The sequence below is a fragment of the Giraffa tippelskirchi genome, chromosome 5 (genome assembly GCF_054371585.1).
Source record: "Giraffa tippelskirchi isolate mGirTip1 chromosome 5, T2T-mGirTip1v1.2.pri, whole genome shotgun sequence".
In the NCBI taxonomy this organism is placed as follows: Eukaryota; Metazoa; Chordata; class Mammalia; order Artiodactyla; family Giraffidae; genus Giraffa; species Giraffa tippelskirchi.
Window position 1 is genome coordinate 146220573 of NC_137279.1, and position 17422 is coordinate 146237994.

The following is a 17422-nucleotide window of genomic DNA, read 5'->3' on the forward strand; positions in this document are numbered from 1 at the left end:
TAAAGGTTTTTTATGCACACAAATTCAATATACTACAGAACACAAACCAGATACTTACATCTGAGCTTCTTTTGTCAGAAGTATATGTACATAGTCTAAAAGAAAAATAACTGAATGCACAAAAATTCTATTTAAAGAAATCACACACCCTTACATTTCATTCCAGTTCAATTCATTTACAACCTAGGGGTGGTATTTGCTTGAAGGAATAGGTAGCTTGAAACAATATAAATACAGGAAGAGATTTGCAAAATATTTGCTGGCAGTTGATGGGTTCAGCTTTCAACAAATAGCTTTGATGACATCTTTATTCTTGCTTTTTGTGGCCTAATATATTTCCTTGTTAGCATGGACATATTTTGGATTGCACATTATTTATAGAGGTATTGCAGTGCTTTTTCAGATTATTGAAGTAGATTCATCACATATAGCGTTAAGCTTTGACATTTTCCAAAGGTAAATATGTTTTGACATTCACCGATGAACAGCTCAAGTTATAAAAAGCAACTGTTTTCCCTTTGTTGTTACCATATTTCCAGGCTTCATTTAAATGTATATGTACACAAATATTCTTTCATTGGGTGGCAGATTCACTAGAATCTCAAAAGCTTATTCTGGATGAAACAAAAGAAATAATCAAGTTCCGTTTTCTATCTTCCCACCTGTTTTAGGGAGAAAAAACCTTTGAAAGGCTTTCTTTTCAATTTTCCAGCTGAGCAGCCTCAATAAGTAGTTTATGATACATCCAGGAGATCTTAATGTGGCAGGAGTGAGAAAGTAATTTAAAAATTACAGGAAACACTGACACCAGCACTTTAGCAGCCTTTCTATCTGGTAAGCCAGGATCCCTCACTTGATCACCCTCTGCGGTGCTTCTGCCCTGGAATGGATACCTACTGTGATCTTGGAATTGTACTTCGCATTTTACAGAAATTCAAGTCCTGCTTTTTTGTTTTCCTAACTTGCTTACATATCCTCTACACCTGACTCCTGACCTCTAGGTGCTATTGGGATGAAGATAATCCTTTGGGGATACTGCCATCCATTTTTCTCTTTTAACTTTCTTGAGTGAATAAGGAAAGCATACAGTGAATAGTTACAACACTTGATCACTAATTGTACCTGGACTTTCAAAATAGCATGTAGCTTTTAGCTGCACCATGCCATTAAAACTGTGGAAAGTCATTCAAGTAATTTTGTACATGCTTGGAAAATTCACCCCCAGAGATCTTCTTAGAAGAATTAGAAATGCTCAGCTATGCTGAGTAATCACCAGGTAGTCAATTTCAATTCACATTCTGGTACAGTTTTGAAAATGTTAAGCTACAGTGCCATATTTATTCCCAGAAAATACATTATGAACAGTTTAAAGTGCAGCAAATTTAAGGTGGCTTCTGATGTGAACTACAACAGTTTGTAGCTCACAGCTGTTAGTTGAATGGTACAGATTTGTTTTTTAGAGATACATGTAATCAGTTAAACATTTGACTGCCACGTTCATCTAACTGAATGCAAATGTGGGGAAGTAACATTTAGAGCACAGCAGCAAATAGATCATGTTTTAGTTTATAGTAACCTGCTTTCCGAATCCTACGTTCAGCGTTTTTGTATTCGGTTGGATTTTTAGACAGGAGTGAGTCTTAAGGCATATTTGTTTCACAGAGATCAAAAGAATTCTTTTGGATAATATGATTCCCTTTTTTAAGAAAACATCTAGTTTGATTTTTCTTTGTGGGTTTTAAGACCTTGCACCTTTTGGCTCATAGAGGCTTATGTCCTATTTCTTTAAACTAAATGTTGTTCTAGTCAATCCACTTGGTTTCCTGTCTAGGTTTGTGTGCAGAGACCACAATAATGACTTTAATGTGAGGATGTGCGCCCCACCTTAAGTCTCAGGTCCTGTGCCATCTCTACTTTCTCAGTTATAAAAAGCTCAGACTCCTTTTGTGTCACTGATCTGCCAAATTCAGTGTGTTGTCTTCATCCACTCAAGCCACTATGGCCTATTGTTGTTGTTCAGTCGCTCAGTCATGTCCAGCCCTTTGTGACGCCCATGGACTGCAGCACACCAGGCATCCCTGTATATTACCATGTGGATATTTCAGCTTGAGAGAAGGGGATAAGGGGAAAGTGAAGACTTGTTTTCTTTCTAAGAACATGATCTGGAAGTTTCATATATCACTTCTGCTCACATCTTATTGGCCAAAACTGAGGCATACGTCTATATGGAATTGGAAGAGATGCTGGGAAATATAGTTCTTATTTGTTATACCATCTTCCCTAATGGGCTTCCTTGGTAGCTCAGCTGGTAAAGAATCTGCCTGCAATTCAGGAGACCCCAGTTTGATTCCTAGGTTGGGAAGATCCCCTGGAGAAGGATTAGGCTAGCCACTCCAGTATTCTTGGGCTTCTCTGGTGGCTCAGTCAGTAAAGAATTTGCCTGCAATGTGGGAGACCTGGGATCGATCCTTGGGCTGGGAAGATCCCCTAGAGGAGGGCATGGCAACCTACTCCAGTGTTCTTACCTGGAGAATTCCCATGGATAGCTGAGCCTAGCAGGCTGCAGTCCATGGGGTAGCAAAGAGTTGGACACAACCGAGCGACTAAGCACAGCACACATGTTCCCTGATAAATGTTATATTACATGAAGAAAAGAAAGCAGATCTTGGGATATATTACTTTTGCTATCCTTCCCATGTTTGGTTCACAACTGATTCTTCTTACTTGGATGTCCAAATTCACCATCTCTCTTTTCTATTTAACATTATCCTTTATTGCTCATTCATTTGGATAAAATGTAACTACTTCTGTGAAACTTTCACTTTTAATACTTGTCTCATTGGCTTATTTGAGCGACTTCACTTTCACTTTTCACTTTCATGCACTGGAGAAGGAAATGGCAACCCACTCCAATATTCTTGCCTGGAGAATCCCAGGGACGAAGGAGCCTGGTGGGCTGCCGTCTATGGGGTCGCACAGAGTCGGACACAACTAAAGTGACTTAGCAGCAGCAGCAGCATTGGCTTATTCCAAATAACTTTTAGTTCTAAGTTCGTTAGTTCGCAGTTATTTTGTTATTATTATCTCTTTGACAGTATTTGTGTAGTTCATTTGACACTAATTGTCTTGTGTTGCCATTAGATGTTACAAATTACTGTTTCATCTCCTCACAGTGACTAGAGTTGGAATTCAGTTAAGTGCTGACTTAACAAAAGCAGAGCTTTGGCAACATACAACATGCTTGTCAAGATGGTACTAAGATCAATTTTTGGTGGTGGGAGTAGCCCTATCACCAATTTTTATGTATTTATACACTTTTCCAGAGTTGAATATTTGTGGTCACTATTCTTTAGAGTCAATGTAATAAACCTTTTTTATGAATCATTTACATTCCATCTTTCTCACACCCTCTTACCCAAATTTGCATGTATTATTCTTAACAGGTTTACCACTATTTTATTGTAATAGAACAACTGGGCCAAACATTTTGTTTTTTCCATTTTTGAAACATTGCTGATCTTTATGCTAAGGTTACAATGTTCTGTCAGTGCTCCCAAAGGCACATCTAATGCTCTGAACTGGCACTTTTGGTGTTCTCTGCAGTACATTCTTGATTAGAAAGTACATCAGTCAGGGTCTCAGCAGGAAACAGATGGCTCACACAAATAGGGTAATTAGGAGGAGTTTAATAAAGAAACTATTTAGAAAGATGCAGGCAGGGTTAAGGAAAACCAAGGGATGTAAAGCGTGCTGGGGGTGAACACAGTGGGAAACCACATCAAGTAGGGCTAAGGGGAAAGGGAGGTATTGGATACCAGAACCAGCAGGCGGTTTCTGGAAGAAGACTTCCTGAAGAGCTGTGGACTTTGGTGGAGGGACCCAGCTGGCCCATCGTGACCTTGGCCAGAGGGTCCAGCAGCATTAGGACCCCAGTCTCCTTCCCTCCTGTCTTTGATCTCCTGCCAGTGTCTTTCACTGGCTGAATCCGACTGGAAACCTGAGGTTAGTTGATGTGGTCCATTAAGAAATGACTCCCAGCAGCCAAAGCAGAATGGAGAAGGCAGAGAAGAGGAGCAAATGGAAACTCTCTAGCTTGGAAAACATCTCCAAACATCTACATTTTGATAGTATTTTCCAAAGTTGCCAGTTACTATTTCTCATTTTTTCCTAATAGTTCAAGGAAGACATTGAATAAATGGTAATGCATTAGAGGTAAGCATTCGCCTTCCCTCATTTTTGAATCATATTGCCTGCTTTTACTTCAGCACTAGTCTTAAGGCTTAAAAACTGGAATGAGTTCATTCTAATCATATGCCTTTAGGTCTCTATTATTCAACTTAACATTTAATTGAACAAAGGGCTTCCTGGGTGACTCAAATGGTAAAGAATCTGCCTGCAATGTGGGAGACCTGGGTTCGATCCCTGGGTTGGGAAGATCCCCTGGAGAAGGGCATGGCAACCCACTCCAGTATTCTTGCCTGGAGAATTCCATGGACAGAGGAGCCTGGTGGGCTACAGTCCGTGGGGTCGTAAAGAGCCGGACATGACTGAGCGACTAAAACTTTCATTCTGTGTACAGCATCAACTAGGTATTGTCAGTGTGTTTACAGTATGAATAAAATACAGGAACCTAACAGAGAACATCTCCTTTATCTAAAATACTCTACAATTGTGGCATTTAGGTATGTAGAAGACTTCCACACCATATGTTTTAACAAATACATTGGGTCATAAGGGTATGTATAATGGAAGGACATAATTAAAATTTAATCTGTTCAGTAAAAAGGCACCATTAATTACTCTAGGCAATTTGTTGAGTTATTAATTGGTTCTGGAAACATGTCAAGATACTAATTTAAATGGAATTTTTTCCCCTAATTGTCTAGACAGCCCCTCGACCATACACTGCTCCCGGAAATATGCAGCCTCCAATTCGATTACAACCTCTTCCCAGTAATCCTGCAGTACGAACTGTTCCAAAGATAACTTTGGGATCCAGATCAAAAACCTCATTGCTGGAAACTGAAACTCCATTTCGCAGTGGGGTAAATGCTTTTTCTTCTCAGTTTTTAAAATGCTAGATTCAATTAATCTATTCAGTGAAATTTATATTGTGTACTTATTAAGCACTTGCTCTGTACTTCTGTTTAATGATATTTTACTTTAATTGGAAGACTTATAATTTCTGTGTTATTGGGAAAAATAATAAGAAATAGACTTATAATAATATAAGATGATCTCTCATGAACTTGAAAGGTTATATAAAAACAAAGAGGATCTTTTTATGGCTAGATATGACTTCTAACAGAATAGACACAGTGTTGACTGCTTCGAAATTTTAAAATGCATGAAACCTAGAAAATGAAAATTTCCAAGAATAGGTTTGCATTTGCATGCTGACTTACTTTACCATCAGTGTATGAAATTGCTTCAAGTTTGACTCTGGAGAAGGTTGGATATAGAAGGAAAAGAATGTCTGTCTTAAAAAAATCCTGAATTAATCACACTCGGAAGCTTGACTATACTTCTTTTTCAAGGTTATGTCTCAGGTTATTTTCACTTATTTTAAACAAAGCACAGGAAGGAGGTAGGGAAGTCATAAAACATGAGTTACTCTAACAGGGAAGGACAATGGGACATTTAGTAATTAGAAAAGGTATTGTTTGTATTTCTAAGACCAAGAAGAAACATTTGCCAGCTTAAGAAAGAAACTGTGTTATGAGTACAATTGTAATTATGCTCAAATGGGTGAATTTAGTTCCATTCATTATTAGGAAACATAAGACATATGAAATTAAGATGTTTTTACCTAAAGCTGACAGATGACCTTGTCACTAAGAAATTAATTGAAATAAATTATTTTTCACATTAAAAGTATAAATATAATCCTCAAATGATACATAATATTTTAATCCAACTAATATGTTTTTTAGCTGGTGAAGCATTTTTCACAAACCTTACTTTAGTTAATTTAATAGTACATTCTTGGAAAGACGGATAAATTAAAAAGTGGTGGCATTTTGTATAGGGAATACTACTTAGAGCAGGGCAGAATTTATTGGGTCATAAGCCAATTTGGTTGACACCTTCTAGGATCTGATCTCCACTTTAAATGTCCAGAGATTTCTCATTTCAAGCTAGTGTCCAGGAATGGTCAGGTTCTGAGATACTGTCTCAAGCTAACTAGACTAAGAAGAGGTGGCAAGAATACACAGAAGAACTGTACAAAAAAGATCTTCACGACCCAGATAATCACGATGGTGTGATCACTCACCTAGAGCCAGACATCCTGGAATGTGAAGTCAAATGGGCCTTAGAAAGCATCACTACGAACAAAGCTAGTGGAGGTGATGGAATTCCGGTTGAGCTATTTCAAATCCTCAAAGGTGATGCTGTGAAAGTGCTACACTCGATATGCCAGCAAATTTGGAAAACTCAGCAGTGGCCACAGGACTGGAAAAGGTCTGTTTTCGTTCCAACCCCAAAGAAAGGCAATGCCAAAGAATGCTCAAACTACCGCACAATTGCACTCATCTCACATGCTAGTAAAGTAATGCTCAAAATTCTCCAAGCCAGACTTCAGCAATATGTGAACCATGAACTTCCAGATGTTCAAGCTGGTTTTAGAAAAGGCAGAGGAACCAGAGATCAAATTGCCAATGTCCGCTGGATCATCGAAAAAGCAAGAGAATTCCAGAAAAACATCTATTTCTGCTTTATTGACTATGCCAAAGCCTTTGACTGTGTGGATCACAATAAACTTTGGAAAATTCTGAAAGAGATGGGAATACCAGACCATCTGACCTGTCTCGAGAAACCTGTATGCAGGTCAGGAAGCAACAGTTAGAACTGGACATGGAACAGCAGACTGGTTCCAAATAGGAAAAGGAGTATGTCAAGGCTGTATATTGTCACCCTGCTTATTTAACTTCTATGCAGAGTACATCATGAGAAACGCTGGGCTGGAAGAAACACAAGCTGGAATCAAGATGGCTGGGAGAAATATCAATAATCTCAGATATGCGGATGACACCACCCTTATGGCAGAGAGTGAAGAAGAACTAAAGAGCCTCTTGATGAAGGTGAAAGAGGAGAGTGAAAAAGTTGGCTTAAAGCTCAACGTTCAGAAAACTAAGATCATGGCATCTGGTCCCATCACTCCATGGGAAATAGATGGGGAAACAGTGGAAACAGTGTCAGACTTTATTTTTTTGGGCTCCAGAATCACTGCTGATGGTGATTGCAGCCATGAAATTAAAAGACGCTTACTCCTTGGAAGGAAGGTTATGGCCAACCTAGATAGCATATTTAAAAGCAGAGACATTACTTTGCCAACAAAAGTCCATCTAGTCAAGGCTATGGTTTTTCCAGTGGTCATGTATGGATGTGAGAGTTGGACGATGAAGAAAGCTGAGCGCCGAAGAATTGATGCTTTTGAACTGTGGTGTTGGAGAAGACTCTTGAGAGTCCCTTGGACTGCAAGGAGATCCAATCAATCCATCCTAAAGGAGATCAATCCTCGGTGTTCATTGGAAGGGCTGATGTTGAAGCTGAAACTCCAATACTTTGGCCACCTCATGCGAAGGGTTGACTCATTGGAAAAGACCCTAATGCTGGGTAAGATTGGGGGCAGAAGGAGAAGGGGACGACAGAGGATGAGATGGTTGGATGGCATCACCAACTCGATGAACATGGGTTTGGGTATACTCCGGGAGTTGGTGATGGACAGAGAGGCCTGGCATGCTGCAATTCATGGGGTCGCAAAGAGTCGGACACGACTGAGCGACTGAACTGAACTGAACTAGACTAGGACATGACAAGACCACTTTTGTCACTATAGTAAATCAAAATAGGGAATCAAATCATAATTTGGGGCCATTAATTCACCAGCTATCAAATAAATCAAAGCTTGTCGAAACAGTACATTTTCCCCTTGTAGGCAGACCTAGATGGGAAGCCAGATCACAATGAGAAGGTTGCCTAGTGAGTATGGAATCAGAATGAGGGGATATGGTAGAATAGAATGTTAATGGCATCAGGCTGTCTTAGCCTGATGCATCTGTCTCATCTTAGAAATGGGCTTGCCAAAGGTACCAAAAAGCTCAAAGGTCTTTGGCTAAAGCCATCTGAATCCTCCAGGGATAACTTTGCCTTTAGGACTGGAAATATTCAAAGTCCAATGGGTGGGATTTTCTCTTCCTTAGATAGTACTCAGATGGGCACTCTCCATGTTTGCCAAGGTGATTATATTCTTTTCTAAGTTCCTATTATCTATTAACTCTACTTGATCAGACTCACTTTCTGTTAGATATGTGACCATTATCAATCAGGTAATATTCAATTTCTTCTGACTAGTGAATGATTTTTCTTTTAGGTGATTTTCCAAATCTGCTCTGAGTAACTGGGTAGATTTATTAATTAAATCTTTACAGGGCCTTTTATTTGACCATTTCCAAGTTTTGGGATGTGAATGAGTGAGGGATTGACATTTAATGGTAGCTTATGATTCATGTTTAGGTTTGACAGTAAACAACAAAATTCTGTAAAGCAGTTATCCTTCAGTTAAAAAATAAATTAATTAAAAAAATGGTAGCTTGTACATGCTGACAAGGTTGAGATCAATTCCATGTTAATTTCAGCCAGCTAAACTTAACATTTTTCATGTTAAATGGAATTTAATTGGGCATTTACTATTGACTGGGTCCTGCTCTAGGCATTAGTAATATATCAATCATCAAAGCAGACAATGTTCTCTGACTTTTTGGAGTTTATACTGTGATGTACACAGTCAAAATATACCGCCAAGAAAGACATGTAATTCTTTCAATGGCATTGATGATGAAAATTACTTAATATAAAATCAGACAAGAAATTCCTAAAGAATAATAGCTTGCATGACTGCTGAGTATGTAGTAAGCACCCAGTAAATAGTAAAAAAATATGCATGGGGGAATTGTTTGAAGGTGTGACATTCTTAAGCAAGTTGAATTTTTCCAAGTATTAGGAGTGAGGATCTTTGATTTAGGCAGAAGCTATTTTGTCAAAACAGATTGGTTGAGATGCTGTTGTGTAAATTAATGACATGACTGAAAATGATTATACTTGGAATGAGAGTTTCTTATACACTATTGATAGGAACAGAAATTGGTACAACTATTTGTGAAGGCAGTATGGGAATATTTATCAACAGTTTAAATGAACATGCTCAAGTATTTTAGCATATTGGAATTTATCCTAGGAACATACATGCATGTGAAGAGAAATAGATTCAGGAAATTTAGAATTATAATATTTCCAATAGTGAATGTTTGAAAGACACCTAAGAATTTAAAAATGTTATAGCATATTAAATAATATTTAAAAATAAGGTAAATTATTTATACTGCCATAGGGAGATGTCCAAGATTCTTTGGGCTAGAAAAAAAACAAGGTATGGAGCAGAAGTTTGATTTTTAAAAAATTTACTAAACTTCATTACCGAATAAGGCATGCCAATGATGGATAACTACTTAGAAATTAAAAGTAGAACCTCCCAAGACCAAAAAGTTCTGAACTCATTGATTTTATTGTTTTATTATCTTATTTTCACTTATTTAATTTATATTTGTTATTACAATGTCAGTGCACACCAGTACAGAGAAATTGGAAAATGTAAGAAAAGAAAAATGAGAGCATAAATAATACCTGCAACATCAAGCAATCTAATAATTCTAAGCCCCTTGGTGAATATCTATTTAAATCCCTTCTGTTCATATAAATGTTGATTTCAATCAAACTATGGAGTACCCATGCCTTTATTTAATCTGCTTTTGTTTAATAGCAATGAGAATGTTTGGGGAATGACTTCTCTTTCTTAAAAATAACTTTTTACAATTTAAGCATCTCAAAATAAAAGATAAATTGGCTGAAAATAAATTTAAAACAATACCAAATAAATTGGTATAAGACAGATTTAAATGATTAAAGATAATCTAAAGTTTGAAAACTACCTCAGATATAGAAAAACTATCAATATGTGAAAATTCAGAGGCTCAAATACACCTGAAACTAAAACTTCTGATTATACGTTAGGTACTTTTTAGTCATTAAGGTACTAAATGTTGACTAAACTTATATGCTCCACCCCCACAAATAATTCAAATCCTTAAAGGCAACCCTGTGTTCAGAGTCTTCCAGTCATCCCTGATTTTATCAAAATCCACATATAAATTATTTAAATGAAATGTATGACCACCCTGCATGGAGCTTTTTATGTCAGGACTCTGAAAGAATAGATTAACAGTGTTCTTTTTAAAGCCTATGAGAATCTTTTATCATAACAAAGCAAAATTTATTTAACTATCTTTTTACTGATGGACTTGGTAGTTCAACTAAATTTTTTTTCTCTTTTTTTCATGGAAAAGCATCTTATTTTATATATTGCAGCGTGTACATGTCAATCCCAAGCTGATCAATTAAATTTTTTAGACATCTTTGTGTGTGTACCTGTGTTTGTGTATCCTTATACACATTACATAAATGTACTTCTGCAGTTAACTGGGTAAAATTTATTCCTACAAGTTAAATTTCTAGGAGAAAATAACTTGAATAGAGACTTTGGGTCAGAGTCTAGGTTTTTGATTCCTTGAAACCATATTATCAAGGAATGTTGTAACACCTGGATGGGTGAAACCAATGTAAAAAAAAAAAGTGCAAATACCCCATCACTGAGTGGACTACGCAATCCTGTCTTGAAGTACAACACTGCAAACGTATTGATTTTAAATTGTTTCATTGTACTGGGTCCCCATAGATTTAATGAAATACTGAGGGAAAATCCCTGAAGTGCTATAAAAATGCCATGATTGTATGTTCAGTTTAAAAAATACGCTTAAATAAGTTTAGAAATCCATGAAAATTTGATTTGCTATGGATACTGCCAAATGTCATTTTTCAACAGATTCAGGTATCTTAAGTTTGCCTATTAATATCAGTTGTGTTTGCATGTAATGTCAATGCCTGTAATTTTGAGTTTGTAATTTTGAGTTATGTTAGGTTACCACTTCTACTTCACGAATTCTTATGTCATGAAATGTGATTCAGTTCAGTTCAGTCGCTCAGTCATGTCTGACTCTATGCGACCCCATGAACCACAGCACGCCAGGCCTCCCTGTCCATCAACAACTCCTGGAGTTTACCCAAACCCATGTCCATTGAGTCGGCAATGCCATCCAACCATCCCATCCTCTGTCATCCCCTTGTCTTCCTGCCTTCAATCTTTCCCAACATCAGGGTCTTTTCGAATGAGTCAGTTCTTCGCATCAGGTGGCCAAAATATTGGAGTTTCAGCTTCAACATCAGTCCTTCAAATGAACACCCAGGACTGATTTCCTTTAGGATGGACCGGTTGGATCTCCTTGCAGTCCAAGGGACTCCCAAGAGTCTTCTCCAACACCACAGTTCAAAAGCATCAATTCTTCAATGCTCAGCTTTCTTTATAGTCCAACTCTCACATCCATACATGACCACTGGAAAAACCATAGCCGTGACTGACAGACCTTTGTTGACAAAGTAATGTCTCTGCTTTTTAATATGCTGTCTAGGTTGGTCATAATTTTCCTTCCAAGGAGTAAGCATCTTTTAATTTCATGGCTGCAGTCACCATCAGCAGTGATTTTGGAGCCCAGAAAAATAAAGTCAGCCACTGTTTCCCCATCTACTTGCCATGAAATGATGGGACCGGATGCCATGATCTTAGTTTTATGAATGTTGAGCTTTAAGCCAACTTTTTCACTCTCCTCTTTCACTTTCATCAAGAAGCTCTTTAGTTCTTCTTCACTCTCTGCCATAAGGGTGGTGTCATCTGCATATCTGAGATTATTGATATTTCTCCTGGCAATCTTGATTCCAGCTTGTGCTTCATCCAGCCCAGCGTTTCTCATGATGTACTCTGCATAGAAGTTAAATAAGCAGGGTGACAATATACAGCCTTGACGTACTCCTTTTCCTATTTGGAACCAGTCTGTTGTTCCATGTCCAGTTCTAACTGTTGCTTCCTGACCTGCATACAGGTTTCTCAAGAGGCAGGTCAGATGGTCTGGTATTCTCATCTCTTTCAGAATTTTCCACAGTTTATTGTGATCCACACAGTCAAAGGCTTTGGCATAGTCAATAAAGCAGAAATAGATGTTTTTCTGGAGCTCTCTTGCTTTTTTGATGATCCAGTGAATATTGGCAATTTGATCTCTGGTTCCTCTGCCTTTTCTAAAACCAGCTTGAACATCTGGAAGTTCATGGTTCACATATTGCTGAAGCCTGGCTTGAAGAATTTTGAGCATTACTTTACTAGCATGTGATATGAGTGCAATTGTGCGGTACACTTTGAGCATTCTTTGGAATTGCCTATCTTTGGGATTGGAATGAAAACTGACCTTTTCCAGTCCTGTGGCTACTGCTGAGTTTTCCAAATTTGCTGACATATTGAGTGTAGCACTTTCACAGCATCATCTTTTAGGATTTGAAATAGCTCCACTGAAATTCCATCACCTCCACTAGCTTTGTTTGTAGTGATACTTCCTAAGGCCCACTTGACTTCACATTCCAGGATGTCTGGCTCTAGGTGAGTAATCACACCATTGTGATTATCTGGGTCGTGAAGATCTTTTTTGTACAGTTCTTCTGTGTATTCTTGCCACCTCTTCTTAATATCTTCTGCTTCCGTTAGGTCCATACCATTTCTGTCCTTTATTGAGCCCATCTTTCCATGAAATGTTCCCTTGGTATCTCTAATTTTCTTGAAGAGATCTCTACAGGGCCCTTAAGTGGGACTCCCCTGGTGGCTCAGATGGTAAAGAGCCAGCCTGCAGTGCAGGAGACCCATGTTTGATTCCTGGGTCAGGAAGATCCCCTGGAGAAGGAAACAGCAACCCACTCCAGTATTTTTGCCTGGAAAATCCCATGCATGGAAGAGCCTGGCAGGGGTTCATGGGGTCGCAAAGAGTCGGACATGACTGAGCGACTTCACTTTCACTTTGTTTGCCTGTTAATATTGGTTGTGTTTGCCTGCAATGTCAATCATAATCTTGTCTGTAATTTTGAGTTATTTTGGGTTACCAATTCTATTTCACTCATTCTTATGTCATGAATTCTAATTATAGGGCAAAAAGGCAATGATGAAGTTCAGGAACTCCATGGACAATTCACAGGGAATGAATGGATACCAGTTTCCAAGCATTAACCGTTACATTGTGCCTATTCCTCCTCCACTTCCTCCCACCAGTGGAAAAATCACAAGAGAAAACAGACCTGAAACATGGCGAAGGAGAAGATTTCGTCCAACCACTGCTCCAAATGGCTTAGAACCTGTCTTTACCAAGGTGATTATGGAATCAACTTTTCTTTCATTAATTCAGCACCAATTACATTGCACTATTAGATTTCTAGATATGCAGTAAGAGAATCTAGGGAAATTGAATGCCAAATGACTTGCGTAAAAAATATAATAATTTTTTAAATATTGTAATTGTAAGCTTGAATGAATCCGAAACCAAATATTTGAGTAATCCAGTTGAATAATTTAGCATAATGGACAAAAAATTAAGTAAATCTTATACTCAAATGTAGTCTATACTATACCCATTTCCAAATCATTTATGTCCTTCAATTTGCCATTCAATCATGTCAGAAAGTATTTTAACATTTAATTTGTGAATATTCAGTAACATATTGAAAACCAAAATGTACCATATAAAATAATTATTAAAATTCACTTTTAATAATTTTTGGCAAACTACTATGTAATATTCATAAATATTTTCCTTTCCATGTTCTTAGAATATATTGTTTTGTTGTAATCATTCTTTAAAATACTGATAAAGAATGTAGTTCTAAGGGCATTTACACTTTTACAGATACAGGCTAGTATGAAGGTCAAAAATCTCTTACTTTATAGTGTAAATACACAACCAGTAAGCTATTATATGCAATTTTTGTGGTTATTGGCAAGTGGCTGGGTCAACATTTCACTGTTGGAGAATCAGGGAGTGAAGTTCCAACACTGCACATTGATATCATAGTTCCAACACTACACATTGATATCATGCTGGCTCTTCAAAAACAGCCTAGTTCAACTGCTTTATTTACCCCCATCCACATCTCTCTCCTAGCAGCTATCCTCACCAATAACCTTCTCTAAAAATTGTGACTATCTTCCTTTTGCTTGCTTAGATTTCCTTATTTCAATCCACCTTTCACCAATTCTTTCTTTGTTACGGTCTCTGACAGAGCATTGTATCCTTCATCCTTGAGGTTCCCTCCCCTTCCTCCCCCAGCCCTGTTCCTTAAGCTTATTTTTCCCATTACATGGCACTTTGCACTGTCTGTCATTCTTCTCTCCTATTTGGATGTTTATTCTTTCCTCTAATATCCATCTGTCTGTCAATATACCCCGGCCTTATATAGAGTAACTAAATCCTTTCCTCATATTCTATAGCCTGAGACTTCTGTTATCTCCTTTCCTACTGCAGAGTTCTCTGAAGTCTAGTGTACTATAGCTTCCTTCTAACAAGCAACCCCAGGTGACTCATGTTACAGCAGCAACTTCTTTTTATCGTTATTGTCTGTTGGTGTTCAGTGGCAATTCTGAGACCCATACTGAACGAATCATCCCTGCCTGGGGTGTGTTTGCCTCGTGGACAACAGAGTCATGGAATGCTTTGTAGATTTCATTCGGGAGTGATACTTGTCACTTACACTTGAATTCCATTACTAAAGCCTGACATAGAGTGGAAGGTATCATCCTCTTATAAAGAGGGGGCAGTGAATATTTGGGGCCATGATATTAGAATCTACTACTCTACAAATTTACTATGCATTCTTTGAATGCTGGCATTTGTCTCCACCAGGCCAACAAACATGCTCTCTTAAAGGCTGTGGCCTCCATTTTGCAAGAACGGTAATTTCCTCATCGTCCTCATTTCGTGGCAAATTTGATTTTCTAATGTTAAAAATATATTACTGGGATGAACTCTACCCAGTCCTACTTTTTTAAAAAAATGTTTAAATATCATATAAACCATAAGAATATGTAAAATCTATATGTTCATGTTAAACAACAATTAAAAACCTGTGTATATACCATTACTTCTCAACAAAGTAGCAGCCTTTTGTCATATGATAAGCCCCCTATTTCCTGCCTTGTTACATCCTTGACTCCTTCTCAGAGCAACCAGTATACTGACAAATGTATTAATTGAGTCTCTGCTTTTCTTTGGAGTTCTATTATTTATATGCATAAAACTTCAGAAAAAAGCTCAAACTTAGCATCATAATGAAAGGCTAATATTTCCAGGAGAAAGCTGAAGAGAGCTTTAGGTCACCATTTAGGTTTGGTTCCTTACAGTTTTAAGAGCTCCTCGTGGGGAAGTAAGAGAGGTCAGGTCATGAGTGTTCCTAAAAAAAATCAGTTCAGTTCAGTCGCTCAGTCGTGTCCAACTCTTTGCAACCCCATGGACTTCAGCATGCCAGGTTTCCCTGTCTATCACCAACTCCCAGAGATTGCTCAAATTCATGTCCATGGACTCAGTGATGCCATCCAACCATCTCATCCTTTGTCATCCCCTTCTCCTCCTGCCTTCAATCTTTCCCAGCATCAGGATCTTTTCCAATGAGTCAGTTCTTTGCATCAGGTGGCCAAAGTATTGGAGCTTCAGCATCAGTCCTTCCAATGAATATTCAGGACTGATTTCCTCTAGGGTTGATTGGTTGGATCTCCTTGCAGTTCAAGGGACTCTCAAGAGTCTTCTCCAACACTGAAATTCAAAAGCATCAATTCTTTGGTGCTCAGCTTTCTTTACGGTCCAACTCTCACATCCATACATGACTACTGGAAAAGCCATAGCCTTGACTATCACGGACCTTTGTCAGCAAAGTAATGTCTCTGCTTTTTTAATACGCTGTCTAGGTTTGTCATAGCTTTTCTTCCAAGGAGCAAGTGTCTTTTAATTTTCTTAGAAAAATGGGGCTCACCAGAATCAGGGCATCTAGTGAAGTCCTCAAGTGAGCCAGATGCTGGATGTCCAGCAGGAATATTCTCAGGCAAATGGGCTTATGTAGCTGTGCACAGAGGAGAGAGCAGCAACTTCTGCACCCTGTGGCCATGACCAGTGAAGCATAGAGAAGCATCTGAGCCAGCTTCCCCTGGGCATTCTGCTTCAGGTTAGGAGCACAACGGGTGTCAGCAGGCATCCTGGCTCTGTCTGGCTTGGTCTGTCTGGCTCTTGAGTTCACAAGGCTTCAGTCTGACTTGGTCTTTTTTTTTTTTTTTTAACTTCTGTTCTCTCTTTTTGGAAATCTTATTTTGAGAATGTTGCTACTACTAGCCTGATGCTCTAATAGTCTTAGCTTTTCTCTCATATTTTCTACTTCTTTACCGCTTTGTTCTACTTGCTGGGAGATTTCTTCAATTTTATCTTCCACACATTCTATTGACATTTTTCTTTTTAAAAGTTTTATTGAAGTATAGTTGATTTAGAATGTTCTGTTAAATTTCTACTGTACAATAGAGTGACTCAGTTATATATTCTTTTTCATATCTTTTTCCATTATGATTTTTCACAGGATATTGCATCTAGTTCCCTGTGCTATATATTGGACTTCCCAGATGGATCAGTGGTAAAAAAAAAAAACCCACCTGCCAATGCAGGAGATGCAGGAGATGTGGGTTAAATCTCTGGGTCAGAAAGATCCTCTGGAGAAGGAAATAGCAGTCCATTCCAGTATTCTTGCCTGGATAATTCCATGGACAGGGGAGCTTGGCAGCCTATAGTCCATAAGGTTGCAAAGAGTTGGACAGGACTGAGCACACAAGCATGCTATACATTAGGACCTTGCTGTTTATCAATCCTATTTATAATAGTTTGCATCTGCTAATCCCAGACTCTCAATCCTTCCTTCCCCAACCCCCTTCCCCTTGGCAACCGCAAGTCCGTTCTCTATATCTGTGGGTTATTGACATTTTTATTTTCCTACCATATTTTAAATCCTAGAACTCCTTTTGTTCACTGAATGTTACTCTTAAAAAGCATCTTTTTCTATATGATTTTGATCCTTTGGTACTTGTGGAGATTTGCTTTGTGGGCTAAGATAGGTTCAATTTTTGTAAAGAATGTGATCCTCTAATTGTTGGGAGCAGAATTCTTCCAATAGGTAAGAAATGTCCAATTATGTTACGCATAATTTTACATCCTTACTATTCTTTTTATACATGTGGTCTCTTAGTTCTTAAGTTCTAGTGAGAATTAATTCTCTGTAGTTGTGGATTTGTCCGTTTCTTCTTGTAATTAATGGAGTTCTGTTTTGTAAATATTGAGAATACTTGTTTATATGCCCTCAGATTTAGGATACTTTATCTTACTGGTGAAAATATTCTTTATTATTAAAAAAA

At 38.0% G+C, this 17422-nt stretch overlaps 1 protein-coding gene across 2 annotated transcripts in view; it reads left to right on the top strand.

The window, feature by feature from the left end:
• Positions 1 to 17422, top strand: part of ERICH3 (glutamate rich 3) — a 123783-nt gene that overhangs the window by 40723 nt on the left and 65638 nt on the right. Inside the window, exons 6-7 of one of the 2 annotated variants that reach the window (XM_081490209.1) lie at positions 4887 to 5045; positions 13137 to 13355. In XM_081490209.1, coding sequence (XP_081346335.1) covers positions 4887 to 5045; positions 13137 to 13355 — 378 coding nt within the window. Of the gene's footprint in view, positions 1 to 4886; positions 5046 to 8028; positions 8241 to 13136; positions 13356 to 17422 lie in introns of those variants that run through there. The other variant, XM_081490210.1, reaches the window with a different exon arrangement.